Source organism: Grampus griseus (genome assembly GCF_964374135.1).
Source record: "Grampus griseus genome assembly, chromosome: 3".
In the NCBI taxonomy this organism is placed as follows: Eukaryota; Metazoa; Chordata; class Mammalia; order Artiodactyla; family Delphinidae; genus Grampus; species Grampus griseus.
The window spans coordinates 172,477,933-172,500,399 of record NC_139019.1 but is presented as its reverse complement, the minus strand read 5'-3'; the positions used below and the strand labels follow the sequence as shown (position 1 = coordinate 172,500,399).

The window sequence follows — 22,467 nt, the reverse complement described above, 5'->3', positions numbered from 1 at the left end:
CACAGGGACATGTCACATCTCCACCCTCATGGTCCTGACCTCCAGGTGGGTGAAGTCACCCAATGTGATGTCAGGCCTGAAAGCGCTAAGAAGGCCAGAGGGTCCCTGGAGGCCAGCGGTGGTCTTCCATCCCTCTCCCTGTATCTCCAGGCCTTTCCTTATCTCTGCTCCCCATCTCTCCTTTGTGCAGGATGCGCTGGTTGAGCTGGGGTGGGGAGTGGAGGCTGGGAAGAATCCTGGGCCTGTGGCCTATGTCACCTGACGCCAGGAATCACTCCCCAGCCTGGCTCTAGCCCCAGAAGCAGAGCCTCGAGTGTTTTTCCAGATCTGGGGGCCTATGGGGCGGGGGCTGGCTGGAGCCTGAGCCCAAGGGGCAGAGAAATGGGGTAGCCCAATGGGGCTCACATGTGGGCATCCGGTGGGATGGGGTGGCAGACCCTGGGTCCCCCTGTGACCCTGGGCACTTCCCCACTTTAAAGCCCACCAGCCTTTTGGGAGAGCCCCCCCCCGCCCCCCACTGTACTTTAGGGCCTTGTTTGAAGGTGGGGATCCTCAGAACCCTTGGGTGGCTCTTCCTATTGGCCCAATTCGGCCTCAGTTTCCTCATATGCAGGAGGTGGGGGAGAGGGGGCCACAGTGGGACCTGGAGACTCCTGGCCTGACCCCACTTTGCCGCTCCCCACACAACACGTCTTTGTCCGGGGGCTCAAGTGACAAAGCAAGGGCTCGTGTGGCCTTTTATTATGGAAATTCTCAAACCTATAGAAAGGATGGAGGCTAGTATGGGGGCGGCTCCACTTCTCCGAGCCCCAGCGTCAGTGGTTACCGCCCCGCTGTGTCCTCTGGACAGAGGCAAACTGAAGCGCCAGGAGAAGGCCCCTCGTCAAGGTCGCGCGCGGCGGCGATGACCTTGGGCGCGTGCCTCTTTTTCGCGGGCCTCAGTTTCCCCTTCTGGGACTAGGCTTGATCGGATCTCCGAGGCCTCGAGCCGCGTGACCTTGGGCCGTCCCAGAGCCAGCGGCCTCAGTTTCCTGGGCGCGGGACCCGTGCGGGGCGCGCCGGGAGTGTGCGCGGGCAGAGGTGGGGCTCCCGCCCCCTCCCCTCCCCCGCGGCCCCGGCTCCGCCCCTCGCGGCTCCGCCCCGCCCTACCCCCGCCTCCCCCCTCCCTCGGGCTCGGGCCGGCGGCGGCGGCGGCGGCTCCGCTCCGCACTGCCCGGCGCCGCCTCGCCATGGACGCGCGCGGGGGCGGCGGGCGGCCAGGGGAAAGCCCGGGCGCGACCCCCGCGCCGGGGCCGCCGCCGCCGCCGCCGCCGCCGCCGCCCGCCCCCCCGCAGCAGCAGCCGCCGCCGCCCGCGCCCCCTCCGGGCCCCGGGCCGGCGCCCCCTCAGCAGGCGCCCCGGACCGAGGCGGCGCCCCCGGAGGCGGCGGACGAGGGCGGCCAGGGGGCCCGACTCCGCAGCCGAGACAGCTCGTGCGGCCGCCCGGGCACCCCGGGCGCGGCGAGCACGGCCAAGGGCAGCCCGAACGGCGAGTGCGGGCGCGGAGAGCCGCAGTGCAGCCCCGCGGGGCCCGAGGGCCCGGCGCGGGGGCCTAAGGTGTTGTTCTCGTGTCGCGGGGCGGCCGCGGGGCCCGCGCCGGAGCCGGGCGCGGGGTCGGGGCCGGCGGACGAGGCGGGCAGCGAGGAGGCGGGCCCGGCGGGGGAGTCGCGCGGCAGCCAGGCCAGCTTCATGCAGCGCCAGTTCGGCGCGCTCCTGCAGCCGGGTGTCAACAAGTTCTCGCTGCGGATGTTCGGCAGCCAGAAGGCCGTGGAGCGGGAGCAGGAGCGCGTCAAGTCGGCGGGGGCCTGGATCATCCACCCGTATAGCGACTTCAGGTACAGCCGCCCGGAGGGCCGGCCGGCCAGCGCGGAGGGGCACGGCGAGCGGACGCGCACAAGGGTCGTCCTGGGAGCGCTGTGGAGAGGGCGGGGCGGTGTGCCCCGCGGGTGACCTCGGGGCCCCTCGGTGACCTCGGGCGCGTCCGGGACCCGCCCCGGAATGACCTGGGCGCTCGAGGCGCCGCCCTTGGAGGGACACTGGGAGGCGCGCGCCCCCTCCCACGCAGCCTGACATTCCCCGCCCTTCGGGTGGGCGCACGTCACGGGCCGCAGGACCAAGGTCTGAGCGCGGAGGGGCGGAGAGGACGAATAGAGGGGAACGTGGGCGCCGGCGAGGCAGCGGAGCGGAAGGAAGGAGGAAGGAAGGGCGCCCGGGAAGGACGCACCCCGTAGAGCCTGGCGGAGAAAGGGTTAAGCGGACACGCCGGGTCCCAGGGTCTCCACCTGCGTCCCACGCCGCAGGGAGGCGCGTTCCGGGTCCCTGGGCCTCGGTATTGCGCAAGGAGGGGACACTGTTCGTGCTGGTGTCCCCCGGCTGTGTCTACTCTGAGCCGCATCAGCTCCAGCGGCTGGGTGGTGTGCCCAGGTGTCAGTGGTGGTGATGTTGATGTGAATTCAGCTGGCTGATCCGTGGAAAGGCTCAGAGCAAGGCCCGGAGCAGGCTCAGCCGCGTGTGTTTGTGGTGTGCCCAGGTGTCAGCAGTTGTGTAGATGCTGATGTGAATTAAGCCAGTTGGTGCGTGGAAAGCCTCGGAGCAAGGCTGGAGCAGTGTCACGCCGCCGCGTATGTTTGCAGTTCCGTTCCCGGGTGAGCGCTGTGTGGCCTGGGAGTGTGAACGATGCACATCATTGCAGGCCGTGTGTGTGATCACGAACATGTGACTGCGGCGGGCAGAGGCCGAGTGCTCTGGGGGGTGTGTCTGCATGGCGGATCACTGGTGTGTGTTGGGGAGAGAGGGAGTGTGTGCGCATCAGCGGGCAGTGGGTGTGAGGTGTGTGCATGGTGTGTGTGTGAGGTGATGTGTCCGTGACTGGGGTGTGTGAGTTGGGGTGCAGAGGGTCTCCCCAGGCCTCCGGGCCACGATCTCAGGGTAGGCACGGTTTCAGCACCACGGACAGCAGTCCAGCGGCCTCCGAATCCTATGACGCCGCGGGTCTCGCCTCCCTCAGGCCTGAGGTCGGATTCCTGGATCCCCAGAGCTGGGAAAGCGGAGCTGTGGGACTCTGCCTTTCCCTGGCCCTCCATATCCCCTGTGCCTGACAACTGGGGAAACGGAGGCCCAGGGGCACACAACTCAGGAACGGAGGGTGGAAGAATGTCCAGGAGTCCAGCTCCTCACCCCCAGACCGTCCTGGGAGGTGAATGCAGCCTTGACCGGCGGCTTTGGGAGAGGCCAGGGGCCCAGATGGGGTGCCTCTGGATGGGCCCGACCGGCATGGGGGCTCAGCACCCCTGCAGATGGTTCCAGTCTGTGAAATGGGGATGAACTTGACTTCCAGGGCTCCCTGGCCCACCTGGCCCCTCTGTGAATGGGGGCTAAAGTCAGCTGGCTGGAAAGGGACGTGGGGGCCATGTGGGCAGGGGGAGGTGGCTGCAGAAAGTAGCCATTCCTCTGTCCCCTCCAGCACATCCGCCTGTAGCATCCAGGGCTGTGGGTGGCCCTGGGCTTCCTCTCAGCTACAGAAGGGGTGGGGGCTGCTGGGAGAAGGAGCTGGGCGTCCCCAGCCTTGTGCGCGTCCAGCACAGTTGCCCGTGGGTCCCTGGGCAGATACACTGTAAACTGGGGGTGAGCAACGGGATGGGGGTGAGGGAGGGATGAGTGGGGCCTGTAGCTGGGACTAGGTGAGCCAGTCAAAGTAAAAACCTTAAGACCCTGCCAAGCTGGGGTGCTGCGGGGCCTCTACAACCCCCCACGTTTTGGGAACCCTTCTAGACCCCTCGGATTCAATATGGAGACAGACCCCCCAAGCACATGATCGGAGAAGTGCTTCCTGAGCCCCTCTTGGGCCACAGCACCTTAAGAATATAGATCCAATCCTCATGTCAGATGTGAGGTGGCTGCCGCAGCTACCCCAAATTTACGTGCGAGGAGAGGGGGTCACGGAGAGGTAAAGTCACTCGCCCAAAGCCACACAGCTAGTCCCCGGCAGAGCAGGGATTCATTCCTGGGCAGGCTGGCCCCTGAGTCTCCACTTTTGGACTGTCAGGCAAGCTGGCCCCTGGCCATGTCCTGTCCAGGCCAAGAAGAAGTGGGAGGAGAAAGGCATCCTGGGGATTGTTCAAGATAAGGGGGCTGCCCAGGGGGAGCCGTGGGTCATCTCTGTGTTCGTGTGGGTGTTAGTTTTAAGACCCATTTGTGGAGCAGTAGGGAGAGGGCTTTCTGGGTCTGCTTGTCCATACTTGGCTCCGTTTGTCCTCATGACCTGACGGTGCAGACACCATCCCCGCTGGTGCCCGGGTAAGCCCTGGACATGACTTAAAAGGGAAACCGGGCCGTGAGACCAAGGCTTCTCCCCCAGCCCCAGGTCCTGCCCAGGGCCATGGCATCTCCACTTTCTTGAGCTGCAGCTTTGCTCAGATTGGCACGGCACCCATCTGGCATGGAGCACAGAGCAATTCATGTTTGGTCAACTGGGACAGCCTTGGTCACGCCTAGCTCCTCGGGCCACATGGGCTTCCAGGGAGGGCAGGCGTCTGCACAGTCCTCGGGGAGGGGGGCTCTTGAGGAAGGTGACTGGACCGAGGCCGGAGGAGCGGGCTGCAGAGGGGCTGTGGCAGTCTGCAGCGAGGCCTGCGCCAGCTGTGCATGGCCTGGAGTCCTCTCCGGGCTTCCCTGCCTCGGTTTCCCCAAATGTGTGGTGCACCCCATTTCTCTTGTTCCGGTCGATGTCTGCACGGTCCGTGCGTTCAGAAGCGGCCTTTTTTCCTTGATACGCTTACCTGCCTCTCCCCCCCACCTCCATGGCGTCCTGGGGCCTGGCACGTTGCGGGGGCGGGGCCCAGGATGGTTTTGGGAACCTGCCGAGGGGCACACATGGGTACCAGGCAAGGCCAGTCAGGTCGTGAGCCCCGTTTCCTGGCAGCTTTGGAACAGCCCCAGCCCTTTCTGAGGCATGTCTTCACTTCTTCATGGGGCCATGAGTAGCACTGCAGCTGGCGCCCGGATACAGATGTTCTAGGAGCTTCCGTGGGGGTGGGGGAGGGGAGAAGCGTGTTCGAGGGACAGCAGGAAGGATTCAGGTTCAGGAGGGTTGCTTTTCCTTCTTTGCACCCTGAGGTCCATTTCTGAGTCAGAACAAGCATGAAGACCACCCCAGAGCAAAGCAGGGAGAGCGGCCAAGGGGCCAGCATGGAGGGTCACAGCCTGGGCCACTGCCTCCCGGAGGTCCTGGGGCCCTGGCAGGATCTTCTGCCCCTGCCCCCAAAAATGTATGACGAAGAAATACAGTTAACTCCTTCACCTGGCCACCCCGGGCTCTAGAGGCCAGAGAGAGGGCTTCGCGGGAAGGAGGAGAGCTCAGAGGGGAGGGTGTGGGTGGTGGTGCCCCAGGCAGCTAGGGCCCGGCTGCAACTCCCCACCGCCCGTTCTGGACAGTCCGCTTTTTCTGCCACTTCAACACCTCCTTAGTTGGTGGTCACTTGGTGGTCAAGGCAGCCGTGGCCGTGTGGGAGCGTGGGCAGGTCGGGGGGGTAGAGGCTTCATCTCCCTAGAGAGAGTGTGGGCAAGTGGCTTCCCACGGCCTTTCTTCCCGTTCCCGAGTCTGTAAGTGCTTCTGAGGTCTGACCTGAGTCTCTCCTGCTGCTGCTGCCGAATCTCAGTTCAATGTTCCCGAATTGTGTACCACCGGGAGGCCTGGTTTGTGGGGAAAAGATAAGTGGGTCCTTTTCCTGGCCCTCAGCGGAGCTTAGACAAAGCCAGGACAGGTGGATGCTGACCTGTATCTGTGTGACATCCTGTGGGGTCCCTGAGGGCCTGGGGTGGTGGAGGGGCTGGCCTGAAGATCCAACAGGGCTGGAGGACTTCTCCTGCCCCAGATGGCCCTACGGATTAGCGGGAGATCAGGATGCATCAGCTCATGAGAATAAACCCTGAATGATCCCAAGTTGGGGCGGTGGTGAGGGGCGGGGGCCAGGGTTTCCCCGGTTCTGAATCCAGCATGAAGGCACTCAGAGTGGGGGTTGGTGGACATGCCCATTTCCCAGGTGGGAGGATTGAGGCCCAGGGCCCACCCGGCTGGGAGGAAGGACGCTCCATGGTCCCTGTGAGGGGTCAGGGGCCTGAGGTGGCCGAGGCCCCTCTCCTCTCTCCATTGGTTTCCTGCCAGAATTTGGAGTTTCTGGCCCCTGAATTAACTGCTTTAAAAAGTCACACCCCCACACCCCCTGTTTCAACATCCATGACCTGGGGGTTCAGGGGGACACTGGGGGGCCTTCCTTAGCCACCCACTTGCTCAGGACAGACCCTGCCTCCTTCCCCCATCAGCAAGCCCAACCCACATGCAAAGAGCACAGGCTACCCCACTTCCTCCCTGGGCGCCGCCCTCTGCCCATTCCTTGCCTTCCGGCTGCCGGCAGGGGCATCTCAAGATTCACGTTCGTCCTTCTCACTTAAAACCTTCATGGCCGTGGCCTCCACGGCCCTGCAGAGCCCGGCTCCCACCCCCTCTCACCCCTTCTCACCTCCCTTCACACGCCTGCTCCAGCCCCAGGCCTCCCGGCCGCCCCGAAAGGCAAACTCCATGCAGCCACGGGACCTTTGCACTTGCCGTTTCATCCGCCCAGGGTGCAGTGCCCGCACTCTGCCTAGCGGCCCTTCTCCATTATCCACCCACACGTCACTTCCTCTGAGAAGCCGTCCCAGCCCACCCTGGCTAAAGTGGCCCCTCTGAAGCCTCCCACTCATTTATCTGTCTGTGTGGAACGCCTGTCTCCCCCCTGGGCTGGGGGCCCTGAGGGAGGGCCGGGTCTGTCTGGTCGCCACGTGTCCCCCAGGCCTGCACACAGTCAGCCCCACAGCCTGCCCTGTCTTGGGATCGCTCAGGAATCTTCCCCTGCAGGAGTCTCAGTTTCCCAATCCCTGACACCTGCCTGGGATCCGTAACTCACATCCGAGGGCTCAGGTCCTAATAATCCATCCCTAGCTCATCCTTAATCCCTGACCCCCCCTCCCTTCCCGGTCCCTAATCCCCTAGGATTTGCCCGATCCGATAGGTAATTCCTGGACTGCTTCCAGCCTGGTTCTTGGTTCTCTGACCCTGAAGGGAGGGAGCCGCTACCCTTGTTAACAGCGTCCCTGAGCAGCCACTTCAAGCTCCCGGGACGCCCCTGCCCCTCGGCCCTGCCCTGCCTGGTCCTGGAAGCATAGGGCTGCGTGTCAGCTTCTGGAATTGGAGGGGCCCCAAGTGCTGGAGACGGGAGGGTGACAGCATGGTCCTGAGCTGTGGCCTGGAGGTCTGGCCGCCTGGGTTCCGTCATTTCACCACTTCCCACCTGGGTTTCTCCGTCTGCGCAGAGAGAAGGGTCGGGGCAGCTGCTGGAGCGGGAGCTGGGCCCACAGTGGGGGCCCCGCTGACATCAGAGCCATGTGGGTGTGGCGCCTGGGAGAGGGTTCCAGGCTCTCCTGTCTACAGGGCGCTGGGGGTCGTTGCCGCTGAGCCCCCACACCCCACCAGGAGCCCCAGCCTTGCTGGTCTCTCAGGGCCCAGCTCCTGTCCTGGCACAGGCAGGAAGCGGGATCTGAGTGTTTCCCGACGGGGCCCGTTGTTTGTTAGGAAGGACTTTTCAATACGAGGTTTAATTACTGTCCCTGAAGGCCCTGGGTGGCTGAGGGCTGACTCAGGCCCCTGCAGGCCCCGACCCCGTCCCAGGGGTCTCTGGGTCCCAGGGGTCTCTGGGGCAGCCTGATGCGGGAGGGGCTGCCAAAGTTGGGCAGAGGAAGCATTGTGGCTCAGAGAAGGACAGTGATTAGCCCTGGGATGCACAGCCCAAGGGGGCGGGCAGGGCGAGGAAAGGGGGTGCTGGGGAGAGGGACCTGGATCCTCTGCCCCAGGCCTCAGTTTCCCCTCCTCCTACCCAATTCCAGGAGGACCAAGGGCCACAGGCCTGGGGGCGGCAGGCTGGCTTTCAGGTCTTTGCACCCCTCCCTGGCTGGGCCACCTCTCTGGTCTGTCAGTGGGGAAGTGTGGTGCCTGCACCCCCACCCCCCGCCCCCAGAACAAAAGGAGGGAACGTCTAGGACGAGTCGCCTGTGAAGGAGGAGGCCGTCTTCATCCTGGCCCTTTACGCTGTGGCTACCCGACCCTGGTAGTTTCTAGGCCCCCCGATTTAGATGGTTTCTAACCGCCCCCCCTTGGTTTCTAGGCTCGTGCCCCTGGCCTTCCTGCTTGCTTTGTCCCTGGGCGTGAGCGTCCACTGCCGTGGAAGCTCTGGTGGTGGAAATGGGGACTAGGCGGGTGCGGCCCCTCAGTCAGGTTGGGGCTGGGCCCCTGGGGGTCTTGAGGATGAGTAGATGCCCCACCTTGTCTGGATTCAGGCAAAGGAAGGTCTTGAATTTGGAGCAGTCATTTGGGTTTTGCCCTTAACACTCACCCCAGATCATGTCAACCCTTTCAGCTCTCAAGGTCTCCATCCCCACACCGAGATGGGTTTCCCGGGCTCTCCCCATCATGGTTGGAGTCCCCATGGCCACTGGGAGAAGGCTCCAGTACATGTGGGCGGACAGAGCCGGGGGTGGGGGAGAACCTCAAAGCCTGCCACTCCCTGGGCTCCTCCCGGACAGACAGGAGACTGAGGTTCCCAGGGGCTGCAGGGACTTGCCCAAGGTCACACCTGCCAGTGGGCGGGAGCCCAGGTCTGGCTGCTGTCACCACGGTCTTAGACGTTGGGTCCCTTCCAACCTTGGCTCTGGAAGACCAAGCTGCTGTGAACATCTTGTTACAAATCACTTTTTAATTGTTTTCTCTTCCGCTTGGATGATTTCCTTGGGATCAGTTCCCCGAAGTGGAAGGCCTGGGTCACCCGGCAGGCGCGGTGCTGTAGCTCTTCCCTCGGGGGGCTGCTCAGAACAGAGCCAATTCGCAGTGAGTCCCAAAACAGGGAGCCCAGTGCGGCCAGGCCAGCGCTGGGGTTTACGGCTTTCTGCTAATTTGGGAGAGTCCCTCCAGCCCTTGGGAACCTCAGTCTCTTCTTCTATCCATCCGGGAGGAGCCCAGAGAGTGGAAGGCTTTGAGGCTCCCCCAGGCCTGTCCTGCCTACACATGCTAGAGCCTTCTCCAAGAGGACATGGGGACTCCGGCCATGATGGGGAGGGCGCCGGGCCTACGGGAGAGCCCTGGAAACCCACCGCGGGGTGGGCGTTTCTCCCTGCACCGTGAGGGGCAAAATCAGACGCATGACTCTGTTCAGAATTTGAGACCCTCCTTCGTCCGAATCTAGACAGGGGCTGTGGGCTTAGACCCCCATCTGGGGCATCTGCTCATCACTGAGACCCCGGGCCTCGGCGGTTTTCTCTTTATGTATACGTGTTAACAGAAATATAACATAACAGTTAGCCTTTAACCATTTAAAAGTGTACCGCCAAGTGACATTAAGTACGTTCACAGCGTGGTGCAGCCATCCCCCTTATCACTCGCCAGAGCTGCTTCATCTTCCCAAACAGAAACTCCCCGGCCCCTACAGCCACAAACCCACTCTGTGTCTGTGGATCGGCCTGTCCTGGACGTTTCCCATCCGTGGAGTCACACACCGTGGGTCCTTCTGTGTGCGGCTTCTCTCACTGAGCATCGTGGTCTCAGGGTCCACCGACGTGGTAGCGGGTGTCGGGGCTTCTCTCCTTTCCGTGGCTGCGTGACGCCCTGTGTGTGGAGGGACACATGTGTTTGTGTGTCCATCCGCTGGTGGACACTCGGGTTGCTCCCACACTCTGGCCATTGTGAATCGTGCTGCCGTGGACACTGGTGCACAAGTGTCTCTTTGAGTCCCTGCTTTTGAGTCCTTGAGTGAAGGCCCAGGAGTGGAATTGCAGGGCCACATGGTGACTCTAACTTTCTCAGGAACCAACAGGTTTCTCTTGGAGTGGTTTTCTTTCCTATTTTGTCGATTGCCGCAGGGCTGGGCATCTCTCCATGTGGCCTTTGCTGCATCTGTCTGTCCTCGTGGGTAACTGCTGGACTCAGGACACTGTGCCTGGCCGTTAATATTCCTCAGATGGACGGGCCTTTTTCTGGGAGCACAGAATTCCCGGGTGGAGTTTTGGAATGGACCTCCAGGACTTGTATCGGTCCTGGGCATGTTTGGCCAGTCATCCCTTTTTCAGGTGTACTTATCACATGAAACATCCGAGCCGTGGCCAAGTCCCGTCCCTCAGGCTCTTCTGCCACCTGGCCCTGCGCTCTGCCGGGCAGGCCTTGGCTTCTCCCTTTTTCCCAGACGGCCTGGCACCCTGGCCTCTGTCCGGTCCCCAGCCCCCCCCGGCTGCTACCTGAAATGGATGGACAGCCAGTGCCCCCTGTTCAGCCTTCCGGTGCCCCACTGGGAAGTCTGGCCAGGGTGGGGGTCCTGCACCTGGATGTCAAACTGTGGGTGTCCGGTGCCCACCCGGCACCTGCAGCCCCCGGCCGCCCAGCCACTCAACCCTCCTGGCTGCAGTTCCCACCCCCCACCCCCCCGCCCCTCCAGCTCCTCCGCTTGTCTGTCTTCCCCTCCTGGCTCGGCCCTAGTGCTTTTTGGACGGCAGCCTTGTGCCAGGCACGTTGGGCCTTCTTGGTCCTGGGAAACATTTAGTCAATTTTTGAGCGGCCTCTTGGACTCTTCCAGGTCTCCGGCTTCTTCAAGGAGAGAAGGTCAGGCTGGGCCAGAGAGAGGGACCTGGGCTGGGGGAGCCCAGCAGTGCTGTCTGGGGCTTGGGAGGGCTTCCTGGAGGCGGGGTCCACAGTAGCCGGGGCCAAAGTCTCAGCTTTGCAGGAGGAGGCGAGCGCTGGGCTGGTCTTCAAAGGCGCATGCGCGTGTGGTGGGGCAGGCAGGCTCCGCGGAGGGCCCCGCGCAAAGGTGGAGGTGTGACCGCGTGACCGGCTGCACCTCGCCCCCAGGTTCTACTGGGACTTCACCATGCTGCTCTTCATGGTGGGAAACCTCATCATCATCCCCGTGGGCATCACCTTCTTCAAGGACGAGACCACGGCCCCGTGGATTGTGTTCAACGTGGTCTCGGACACATTCTTCCTCATGGACCTGGTGCTGAACTTCCGCACGGGCATCGTGATCGAGGACAACACGGAGATCATCCTGGACCCCGAGAAGATCAAGAAGAAGTACCTGCGCACGTGGTTCGTGGTAGACTTCGTGTCCTCCATCCCCGTGGACTACATCTTCCTCATCGTAGAGAAGGGCATCGACTCCGAGGTCTACAAGACGGCGCGCGCCCTGCGCATCGTGCGCTTCACCAAGATCCTCAGCCTGCTGCGCCTGCTCCGCCTGTCGCGCCTCATCCGCTACATCCACCAATGGGAGGAGGTGAGCACGGCTGCACGTTGGCGCAGGAGCGGGGTCGTGGGCGTGGGCAGGGTCGTGATGAGCGAGGAGGAGTGGTGACGCGGATGCAGGTGTGGGGTCTGTGGGGTCGTGATGGGCTGGAGCGGGGCTAGGATGTAGGGGCGCGGGGTTGTGATGAGCGAGGGGGTGGTGATGGGTGAGGATGCCGTGATGGGACCCGGCCATTGGCTGCAGGAGGGGGGCAAGGAGGCACCAGGAACAAAAAGGCGGGGCCATGATGGGAGACTCTGGGCGGGGCTACCGGGGTCCAGGGACATGGTCACAGTGAGAGGACAGGTGGGGATACAGGCAAACGAGCGGGGTCATTGGGTGGGGCACTGGGCGGAGTTACAGGGACTGCAGTGAGGGGCCTAGGAACCTTAGGGGTGGAACCTGGGCCTCGGGGCGGGGGCGGGGGGCACGGGGCGCGGTCACAGGAGCTTGTACCCGGTGGAGGGTCGGGGGGTCACAGGGAGCGCAGCATGGACACTTAACGCATCCGCACCGCTCTCCTTCCTTCTACCCTGTAAGAGGCATACTCCACAGCCCCGGTGGCAACGGGGAAACTGAGGCTCCGAGAAGCGAAATCACGCCCCTCTCCCCCAAGTTCAGACCCGCCTCTGGACTGAGTGTGACCTGATTCCTGAAGCCCGCGGCCACCACGCGGGCTCAGAGTCGCCGCCACTGTCCAGGACAGCAGCTAGGCTCCGAGGCGGGGAGTGGGTGGGGACAAGGCTGCGGAAAGAGGCCGTGGTCCTGGGAGAGGGCAGTGGGCAGGCGACCAGGCAGAGAGATTTGGGCGCCCGGGGCGGCAGGCCGAGCAGGGGGCCATGTGCTCTAGTCTAGGGTGCTGCATTACCTTGAAAGGCAACGGGTCTCACAGGAGCGGGGGCCCCACCGGCCGCGTGGGGGGCGTGGTGAGGTGGGGTGGCTCCCAAGGGGAGTGGGCCCTGCGGAGGGCTTCGTCCTCCCACTGCCCGGGTTGCAAGAGGCCATGGGCGGAGGCCTCTCCCTCGCACACCGTCTGCGGGACTCTCACGGACGCCGCCCCACCCGCCAGATCTTCCACATGACCTATGACCTGGCCAGCGCGGTCATGCGCATCTGCAACCTCATCAGCATGATGCTGCTCCTGTGCCACTGGGACGGCTGCCTGCAGTTCCTAGTGCCGATGCTGCAGGACTTCCCGCGCAACTGCTGGGTCTCCATCAACGGCATGGTGGTGAGCCCCGAGCCCCCCCGCCCCACATCCGCTCCCGGAGCGCACGGCGCCTGAAACACTCCTCTGGGGGTGAGCGCCCCTGTGGGCTGCTATCCGACTTCGAGCCTTGCCTTGCAGACCCCGGGACCATGGAGATCTTTGACCGTTTGAGGGCTATAGGACAGTTTCTGCCCCCCAGGGATCGCATCATCTGCTTACTGTGCTTTGCGATGCATTCCACTTTTTAATTTGCATACATGTATTTAAAAGACAGTTTTATATCATAGTCCTCAAATGGAAAAGTGGTATCATGGGCCGTGAGAGATAAAAATTGGAGACTCACAAGCACCTATTACTTCCTGGCTGAGACGCTGAGTGTTAAAAGCTTTCCTCCTGCACATGGGGCACAGGGCAGGTGGGCATTGATGGGCGGGAGCAGCGGAGGGAAAACCCGTGGGTGCCCAGCCGGCGCCTGGCACAGCTGCCTGGCTGAGGCAACTCACTGTCTGGCCGGACACCCAGGCATGTGGTCCTGTTTCCTGAACGGGGCCCGCTGCCCCCTCCCCTAGCCGGGTCAGCTGAGGACTGGGAAGGGCTCCTGGTCCTGCCTGATGCCTCCCCCCTCTCCGCCCCTCTGATCAGATGCCAGTGTCCCCAACTCACTGTCTCCGGGGTCCCCGGAACTTTCCCATTCTCTTGGCCTCACAGACACTCTCATCAGAGGCTGAAAAGTGGTGGGGGCTCCTGAGCCCCCAAGGCTAGACTCTGGCCCCTCCGAGCCTCAGTTTCCCAGGACTGAAGTGGGGAGGCGGCTTCAGACCCGCACCTGCTGCTGAGTTGCTGTGACGTGTGCGCACAGCCACGTCAGCTGCCTGAGTCTCAGTTTCCCTTGGTTACCTCTGGAAGACACGGAGCTTACCACCTGGATGCCTGGGGGAGGACGGGCAGGCGGGGCCCTGGGGGTGTGTGTGTGTCAAGGGGCTCCCTGGGGGCCGCGAGCGCCCACCCACCCGCCCCCCCACCCGTGGCCTTGCAGAACCACTCGTGGAGTGAGCTCTACTCCTTCGCGCTCTTCAAGGCCATGAGCCACATGCTGTGCATCGGGTACGGGCGGCAGGCACCGGAGAGCATGACGGACATCTGGCTGACGATGCTGAGCATGATCGTGGGCGCCACCTGTTACGCCATGTTCATCGGCCACGCCACTGCCCTCATTCAGTCGCTGGACTCCTCGCGGCGCCAGTACCAGGAGAAGGTGAGAGGGGGCGGCACCCCACATCCCCCCAGCTCTGTGGAGGAAGGAAGTCTGGAGCCTGGAGGGGGACAGGGCAGGAGGGGTTGAGGGAGACACAGGCCAAGGGAGGGGACGGGAGCCAGAGGGGTCCGAACAGGACAGGGCCAGTCCAAGGGGCATCAGGGGGCTCCAGGCGGGGGGGAAGGTCTCTGGGCCGTCTCGGGAGGGGCTGGGGTCCTAGGGTCGCTCAAGGACACGGGGAAGGCCTCTGGGGGAGCAAGGATGTCCTGGCACTTGGCCTTGGTGGGGGAACCTCCGTGGACCAATCCAAGGGCTGTGGGCCGGGAAGGGCCGAGAGAGGGCGGGTGCGACCCCACAGGCCAGCCCTTTCTGGAGGTCAGCCTCAGTCTCCCCTCCCTAAGGCCAAGGGGGGCCTGGTCCCTGGGACATCGCCCCATTGGCCCTGCACTGCTATCCGGTGGCTGGCCTTGGCCAGGCAGCTGCAAGCCCCCAAGCAGTGCCCAGCAGTCGGGTCGGCTGGGTCAGCTGGGCCTGGTGCCAGGCACCCCGGCTGTCCGGAAGCCACCAGCCTCCTACCCAAACATGAACTGGTGCCGCCACCCGCCTGCCGTCACGGGTTCCGCTGAGCTCAGGGCAGCTGTGGCCAGGCGGGGCTGGGCTGATTTCTAGAAAGATCATTGGGGAGGGGAGCCAGGGCCACCAAAGGGTCTGGGACCTCTGGGGCGGGGGCCAGTACAGCCCCCTCTAAGGGCTGGGGGTGGGGTGCTGGTGGCGGGAAAGGGTTGCCAGATGAAATTCAGGACGGGACTTCCCAGTGGTCCAGGGGTTAAGACTCCACACTGCCACTGTAGGGGACACGGGTTCCACCCCTGGTAGGGGAAGTTCTGCATGCCGTGTGGTATGGCCAAAAAAAAAGGAAATTCAGGACATAGCAGTAACTTTTTTTTTTTAATTCATTCATTCATTTCTGGCTGCGTTGGGTCTTCGCTGCTACGCGTGGGCTTTCTCTAGTTGCGGTGCGTGGGCTTCTCATTGCAGTGGCTTCTCTTGCTGTGCAGCACGGGCTCAGTAGTTGTGGCGCACGGGCTCTAGAGCACAGGCTCAGTAGTTGTGGCGCACAGGCTTAGCTGCCCCAGGCTTAGCTGCTCCACGGCACGTGGGATCTTCCAGGACCAGGGCTCGAACCCGTGTCCCCTGCACTGGCAGGCGGATTCTTGACCACTGCACCACCAGGGAAGTCCCCTGCCCAGGATATCCTTATCTGGGGCATTTTGGTCGTTTATCTGAAGTTCAGATCGCCCTGGGCATCTCGTATTGTGTTACTGTTAAGTCGAGGCCCACTCGGGGCGGGGGCTCGGGAGCGGCGGCCGCTGACCCGGGCCCCCCCCTGCCCTGTTACAGTACAAGCAGGTGGAGCAGTACATGTCCTTCCACAAGCTGCCTGCTGACTTCCGCCAGAAGATCCATGACTACTACGAGCACCGCTACCAGGGCAAGATGTTCGACGAGGACAGCATCCTGGGCGAGCTCAATGGGCCCCTGCGGGAGGTGAGGTGGGGGTCCGCGTGCGGAGGAGGGTCCTGGGGGAGCCCCACGGGCCCCTGCAGGAGGTGAGGGGCGGGGTGCTCACTCCAGAGGCTCCAGGGAGGGTCCTTCCTGCCCCTCCCAGCTCCTGTTGTGGCCCATGGTTCTCGGTGTCCTTGGCTTGTGGACACGTCACCCTGGCCTCTTCCTTCATCTTCACGTGGCCTGTTCCTGTGTCTCTGTGTCCCCTCCTCTGTAAGGACACCAGCCACTGGGTTCAGCACGACCTCATCTTAACCAATCACACCTGCAAAGACCCTGTTTCCACATCTGGCCCCGTTCACACGTACCAGGGCTCAGGACTTCAGCGTATGACGGTGGTGGGCGGACAGTTCAACCCGTGACCCTCAGCAAGCAGTTACTGGGCGCCAGCCGTGTGCCCTGCCCTGTTTCCAGGGAGGTGGTGCCAGAGGGGAAGCTCTGGGAGGGATGGAGTGGGGAGGGGCTTGGGGCGACTCACAGAGGCAAGTGTGAGCCTGCGTGGCCCTGAGGAGGGACAGGAACGGGCGCTAGGATTTCTCCCGAGGGTGGAGGTGCCTCCCAGCAGGCAAGCACTGTGGCTACCTGCAATGAAAATATTCGCTGGGTAATTATTTTCATGCATTCACTCATTTACAGACAAACACGTCACAGACCACAACATGCATGAAATGCCGTGTCGAGTGTATTCAGAGTGGTGCCACCACTGCCGCCTAATCCCGCGGCCTGGCCTCCCCGGCTGCTCAGGACACCCGGCCCTCACTCCCCATTCCCCTCCCACCAGCCCCTGGCGACCTGTGTTTGATCATTACTTAGGTGTTTACATAAAGTCAAATTTACAAAACCAGATATATTCAGAAAATGCCCGTCTTCTGTCCTGTCCCTCTGCCCGGTTTCCTCCTGCTCTCTCCGTCCATTTTCTGCCTTTTTAACAAAACAAAGGCGGGCAGGCCTCCGGGGTGTCCGTGCCTGGCGCTCCCTCTCTGGGTCCTGTTATGCTTTGTGGGAGGAGCTCGCGGCACAGGGCAGAGGCGAGGGTGGGGTCGGGGCCCTGCCGGTCTGTCCAGATTCCCCTCCGAGGGCGCCACGAGGGAGACGGTCCCAAAACGCCCAGGTGAGAGGTGCACCCCTCAGGTGCGATTCTCTTATTTTCCTGCCATCAGGGGCTTATTTGCATTTCTTTCTGTAAACTGTTTATAACTTTTGCTTGTTTTCCTACAGAACTTTTGGTCTTTTTGTTGTTTTTATTATTTTTTGAAAATTGGGAGCGATTTATTTATTTATTTATTCATTTATTTATTTATGGCTGCGTTGGGTCTTCGATGCTGCATGCGGACTTTCTCTAGTTGCGGCGAGCGGTGGCTACTCTTCGTTGCGGTGCGCGGGCTTCTCCTTGCAGTGGCTTCTCTTGTTGCAGAGCATGGGCTCTAGGCACGCGGGCTTCAGTAGTTGTGGCTCTCGGGTTTAGCTGCTCCGTGGCCTGTGGGATCTTGCCGGACCAGGGCTCGAACCCGTGTCCCCTGCATTGGCAGGCGGATTCTTAACGACTGCACCACCAGGGAGGTCCCTGCCCATTTTATCTTTAAAACTTGCTTACTGTGGTTTTATTCCCCCACGTGTGGAATTTTTATGCCCTGTACGTCAGGTGCTGCATGTATGCTTGCTGTACACAGTAAGTGTTCAATGTGTGCTTGTGTAACAGAGCGAGTGTTACAGTGTTCAGTGTTTGCCTTCTGTACGCAGCAGGTGCTCAACACCTGACTGCTGTACACAGGTCAATATCTACTCTCTGCAGACGTCAGGCACACAATACATGCTCGCTGTATACAGCAGGTGCCCAATACCTGCTTGCTGTACACACCCAGGCTTTAGAGGAATTTGCCCACGTTTTCTTCTCATACTTGTAGAGTTTCATTATTGGCATGTAGACCCCCTATGCCTTTGGAATTTATCGTGGAATCTGGCGTGAGGAAGGGATCCAGTCTTATCTGCTGTGTGGGGCTGAACCATCTGGCTCTGCCCCGAGACTTGGTGGGGGAGGGGCACCTTAGGCTGAAGTTCCCTCCTGCTTGGGTCTATTTCTGGACTTTTCATCTGTCCCATCGGCCTGTCTGCTCTGTGCGCGCCAAACCCACTCTGCATCGCAGAGGTTTGCGATGTGCTTCGGTGCCTTAGAGGGTGAGTTCCCCCTCCCTGCTTGTCTTTGTCACGGGCTTCCTGCTACCTCTGCTCATTTGTTCTAAATGCACTTGACTAGCCCCGGTTATCGAGAAGCGAGCCGGGCGGCATTTCCACAGGGCTCTGTGTCCTGTATCCCTGCCCGGGGAGAACGGGTGTCTTCCGTCTCGAAGATGGTGAGCAGCGCTCTCTAAGGACACAATGTGTTCAAGGCTCTTCTGTGCCTCTGGGAGGGTTTTCAACGTTTCCTCATATAGATTTGGCCATGTGTTGGTAAACTCGTGCCATGGCATCTCACTTAGCTCTTTATGTGGGTGGAAATGGGGTCTTCTCATCCATTACGTCTTCTTCGAAGTGCCTTTCGTTTGCCTGTACAAAAGCTGTGGATTTTTTTTTTAATTAATTATTTTTGGCTGTGTTGGGTCTTTGTTGCTGCATGCGGACTTTCTCTAGTTGAGGCAAGCGGGGTCTACTCTGTGCAGTGCGCAGGCTTCTCATTGCAGTGGCTTCTCTTGTTGCGGAGCATGGGCTCTAGGGCGCGCAGGCTTCAGTAGTTGTGGCATGCGGGCTCAGTAGTTGTGGCTCGCGGGCTCTAGCGCACAGGCTCAGTAGTTGTGGCGCACGGGCTTAGCTGCTCCGCGGCATGTGGGATCCTCCCGGACCGGGGCACGAACCCGTGTCCCCTGCATTGGCAAGCGGACTCTTAACCACTGCGCCATCAGGGAAGCCCGATTTTCTTTGTAAGGTAAGCAAAGTGCCCCGTCATTAGGGCACACCCGATGGATGCTCCGTCAGGTGAAATCCCCCCATGACCCCCACCCAGATCAAATACGGAGCATTTCCATCCCGCAGAGGCTTCTTTGCCAAGGATAACCGTCATCCTGACTTCTACCCCCGTGGATTCGTTTTAAGGCTCTTGGTTTTCATGTTGGTTTTTTTAACCACTTGCTATTTTGACAAATTTCCCTTGTTACAGTTTTCCATTGACTCTTTCGGGTTTTTCAGGCAATCCCATTAATACAGATAGTAAAGAGATAGTTTTACTTTTTCCTTTCCAATTCTTACGTCTCTGAATGCTCTTCGTGTCTAACTGCATCGGCCAGTATTGCCAACACAGAGTTCAACAGTAGAGGATCTTGGGAATCTTTTCTTGATCCTGTCTTTGGTGGCAAAACCTCCAGTGTTTGCCTATTAAGATGCTGGCTTTCAGGCTAACGTGTTAAATCCCTTTCACAAACCGAAGGTCTGAGAGGTGCAACAGTCCCAAAGGTAGGGTGCGATGGAGGATCGGGTGTGCGCCCTGCCGTCACCCCCGCCTCCCACCCCTACAGGAGATCGTCAACTTCAACTGCCGGAAGCTGGTGGCCTCGATGCCACTGTTTGCCAACGCCGACCCCAACTTCGTCACGGCCATGCTGACCAAGCTCAAGTTCGAGGTCTTCCAGCCGGGTGACTACATCATCCGTGAGGGCACCGTTGGCAAGAAGATGTACTTCATCCAGCATGGGGTGGTCAGTGTGCTCACCAAGGGCAACAAGGAGATGAAGCTGTCCGACGGCTCCTACTTCGGGGGTGAGTGTCTGTGGGCAGGGGTGCTGGCGGCGGACGGAGGTCAGGGTGGGGAACCCGAGCAGCAGGAAGGCCCTGGGGTGGTGGGGGGCGGGGCTGGACTGCTCTGCTGGCTGGGAGGGCCCTGGGGACAGCTGGCTTGGGCCGCTGGGTGTGGCCCAGCAGTGAGGACGCTGCCCCGGCTGCACGCAGAGATCTGCCTGCTGACGCGGGGCCGGCGCACGGCGAGCGTGCGGGCTGACACCTACTGCCGCCTCTACTCGCTGAGCGTGGACAACTTCAACGAGGTGCTGGAGGAGTACCCCATGATGCGGCGGGCCTTCGAGACGGTCGCCATCGACCGCCTGGACCGCATCGGTGAGTGGGCCCAGCGGTCAGCCTCAGTGGCTGTCGGGGGGCCGCCTGAGGAGTGGGGTGGTATGGCCCAGCTGACCCTCAGGGCCCCTTCTGACCCCCGGACCAGATTCCTTGACCCACTTTCTCCCTTGGCCAGACACGGCCCCGGTTTCCCAAGGATGGGGAAATGGGTGTTTCTGCTCCCTAGGCAAATGTTTGAGCACCTACTGTGTGCCGGGAGGTGTAGATGTGGCCCATGAGGCTGACGGGGTGGCTACCCTCAGGCTTGTCACAGAGGAGGGGATGTCCTTGTGACTCCAAGTGGAGACCCAGATGGGTAGGCGTTGCCGGTAGAAAGACAGAGGCATGTTCTGGGAGTGGAGACAGCATGTGCCAAGGCCCTGAGGTGGGAAAGAGGCCTGGAGTCCAGGGACTCAGGGAAGCTGGGAGGGAGGCGGGCACCAGGCACATGAGGCCACAGGGCTGTAGAGGAAGGCGCTTGGGCTGTAGGTCAGAAGCATTGGGGAGCCATGGATGATCCCAGGCAGGGGAGGACCTGATCAGGACCTGTGCACTTTATGAGGGTGGGCATATGGAGGAATCTGGTGGCCTGGCCTGTGTGTGTGGGGGGGGTGGCTTTGGGTAAAGGGAGAGGTGGCCGGGCAGGGGGAACCTTAGAAATGGCTAAGGACTTGCTGAAGACTAGAGCAGGATTCAGAGAGGTAGAGGCCCTTGGTGCTATGTGTGGGAATAAAGACAGCGAATGGCTGGAGAAGCAAAATGGGGTGCGGTAGGGAAGAGTTGTTAAGACTTCCCAGTACGCAGAAAGCACTCAACGTGTTTATGTTATAAGAGGCGCTTAAATTTTTGCTCTGTACAGTATTTGCTCGATGTGTTTGCTATATACAGTAAGCACTCAACCCATGCTTGCTACGTACACGGCAGGCATTCAGCATGCCGGCCGTGTACAGGCAGGAGTCTGCGTGGGCTGCTGTGCACAGTAAGTGTCTGATACCTGCGTGGTGTACACAGCAGGTGCACGATACATGCTTGCTGTATACAGGAAGTGCTCCCTGCATGCCAGCAGGATTCGGGTGTCTCATACTTGATTTGTGTGTGAAGCAGGTGCTTGACGTGTTTGTTTGCTACACACAAAGGTGCTTGATTCATGCTTGCTGTATACGGTAGGTGTACTAGTTCAGCTTCCTATACACAGCAGACACTTGGCATGTTTGCTGTGTGCAGGAGGGGCTCCGTTCGTGCTGGCTGTACAGGGCAGGCACTCAGATGCAGGCCTACTGCACGCAGAAGGCGCTGCACACGTGTGTGCAGCGCACAGCAGCAGGCAACTCTGACGCGCCCCCCTCCCCTAAACCAGGCAAGAAGAACTCGATCCTGCTGCACAAGGTGCAGCACGACCTCAACTCGGGCGTGTTCAACAACCAGGAGAACGCCATCATCCAGGAGATCGTCAAGTACGACCGCGAGATGGTGCAGCAGGCCGAGCTGGGCCAGCGCGTCGGCCTCTTCCCGCCACCACCGCCGCCGCCGCCGCAGGGCGCCTCGGCCATTGCCACGCTGCAGCAGGCCGTGGCCATGAGCTTCTGCCCGCAGGTGGCGCACCCGCTCGTCGGGCCCCTGGCGCTCGGTTCGCCGCGCCTCGTGCACCGCTTGCCCCCCGGGCCCGCGCCCACGGCCGCCTCGCCCGGGCCCGGGCCTGCTGCCAGCCCCCCGGGCGCACCCTCCAGCCCCCGGGCACCGCGGACCTCGCCCTATGGCGGCGTGCCTGGCTCACCTGCTGCGCCCTGCGCCGGGCCCGCGCTGCCCGCGCGCCGCCTGAGCCGCGCCTCGCGCCCGCTGTCCGCCTCGCAGCCCTCGCTGCCCCACGGCGCACCCGGCCCTGGCCCCGGCCCCGGAGCCTCGGTGCGCCCGGCCAGCAGCTCCACGCCGCGCCTGGGGCCTGCGCCCGCCGCCCGGGCCGCAGGGCCCAGCCCGGACCGCAGGGACTCGGCCTCGCCCTCACCCTCACCTGGCGCCACCGGCGGACCCGACCCGCTGGACTCCGCGCGCTCACGTCTCTCGTCCAACTTGTGACCCTTGCGCGCCGCCCTGTGGCCCAGCCAGGCCGGGGCGGGGCTGTCACTCAGACCAAAGCCATGCCATTGCGCAGCCCGGGCCGCCCGCCCCAGAAGCCATAGAGGAGACGTAGGTAGTCGTAGTCGGACGGGCGACCCGGGCCGGCGGGACACCCCCGCCAAGCCACCCATCGCCCTGAGCCCACCCACATTGCCCCTGCCCCCGGCGGCCCCGCGCACGTGCGGGCGAGGGGGCTCCCTTCACCTCGGTGCCTCAGTTCCCCCAACTGTGAAGCGGGGACAGGCCGGCCGGGGCCAAGGGGAAGAGGGCCGTGGAGCCCCGCCCGCGCCCGCCCTCGCCCTCCAATGAGGATCTGTTTTTAAGTGCAATACTTAGCCCGCCGGCTTCCCGCTGCCCCCATCGCGCTCACGCAATAACCAGCCTAGTCCCTGTCCACGTGCGTCCGCGGTGACCGCCCCGGAGTGGGCACATACCACTCCCTCCAGCACCCCAGCGTAGGGGCGAGGCTGGGGGGGGGGTCCCTGCCGTCATGGTGAATGTACTGACGAGCCGAGGCAGCAGCGCCCACTGCGCCCCCCACGCCCCACTAAGCCCCACGCCCCCATTCCGCGCAATAAACGACAGCATTGGCGCCCAGCCTGCCGCGTATGATCGCTCTGCCTGGACCCAGCGCGCAGCCCGCCCCTCCCCGAGGCAAGCAGCCCCCACGTGGTGACAGACCTTTATTCACACTAAGGTACAGGGAAGCAGCACGGGCCGTCAGCTGAAGAAGTACGTGGAGTGCTTCACCTGCTCCAGGTTGAATGTCCCTGCGGAGCAGAGCAGAAGGCTGGGGGCGGGCCCTGGGGAAGGCCCCGCCCCAGC

General features: G+C 62.2%; 2 protein-coding genes across 2 annotated transcripts in view; one reads left to right on the top strand and one right to left on the bottom strand.

Annotated features, from left to right (window-relative positions):
• Positions 1-1,229: 1,229 nt before the first annotated feature.
• HCN2 (hyperpolarization activated cyclic nucleotide gated potassium and sodium channel 2) lies at positions 1,230-21,600 on the top strand (the record flags this gene model as incomplete). The annotated part of the gene is made up of 8 exons (XM_082651710.1): positions 1,230-1,873; positions 10,963-11,386; positions 12,465-12,626; positions 13,642-13,860; positions 15,262-15,408; positions 18,933-19,173; positions 19,363-19,527; positions 20,885-21,600. 8 exons carry the CDS (start codon positions 1,230-1,232, stop codon positions 21,598-21,600), a joined length of 2,718 nt encoding a protein of 905 aa, XP_082507836.1.
• Positions 15,408-22,467, bottom strand: part of POLRMT (RNA polymerase mitochondrial) — a 20,063-nt gene continuing 13,003 nt past the window's right edge. Inside the window, exons 21-22 of the mRNA XM_082650201.1 lie at positions 22,324-22,412; positions 15,408-16,008 (exon numbers count right to left, since the gene is read on the bottom strand). Of these exons, the coding sequence (XP_082506327.1) occupies positions 22,363-22,412 (50 nt within the window). The 3' untranslated portion in view covers positions 15,408-16,008; positions 22,324-22,362. The remainder of the gene's footprint in view (positions 16,009-22,323; positions 22,413-22,467) is intronic.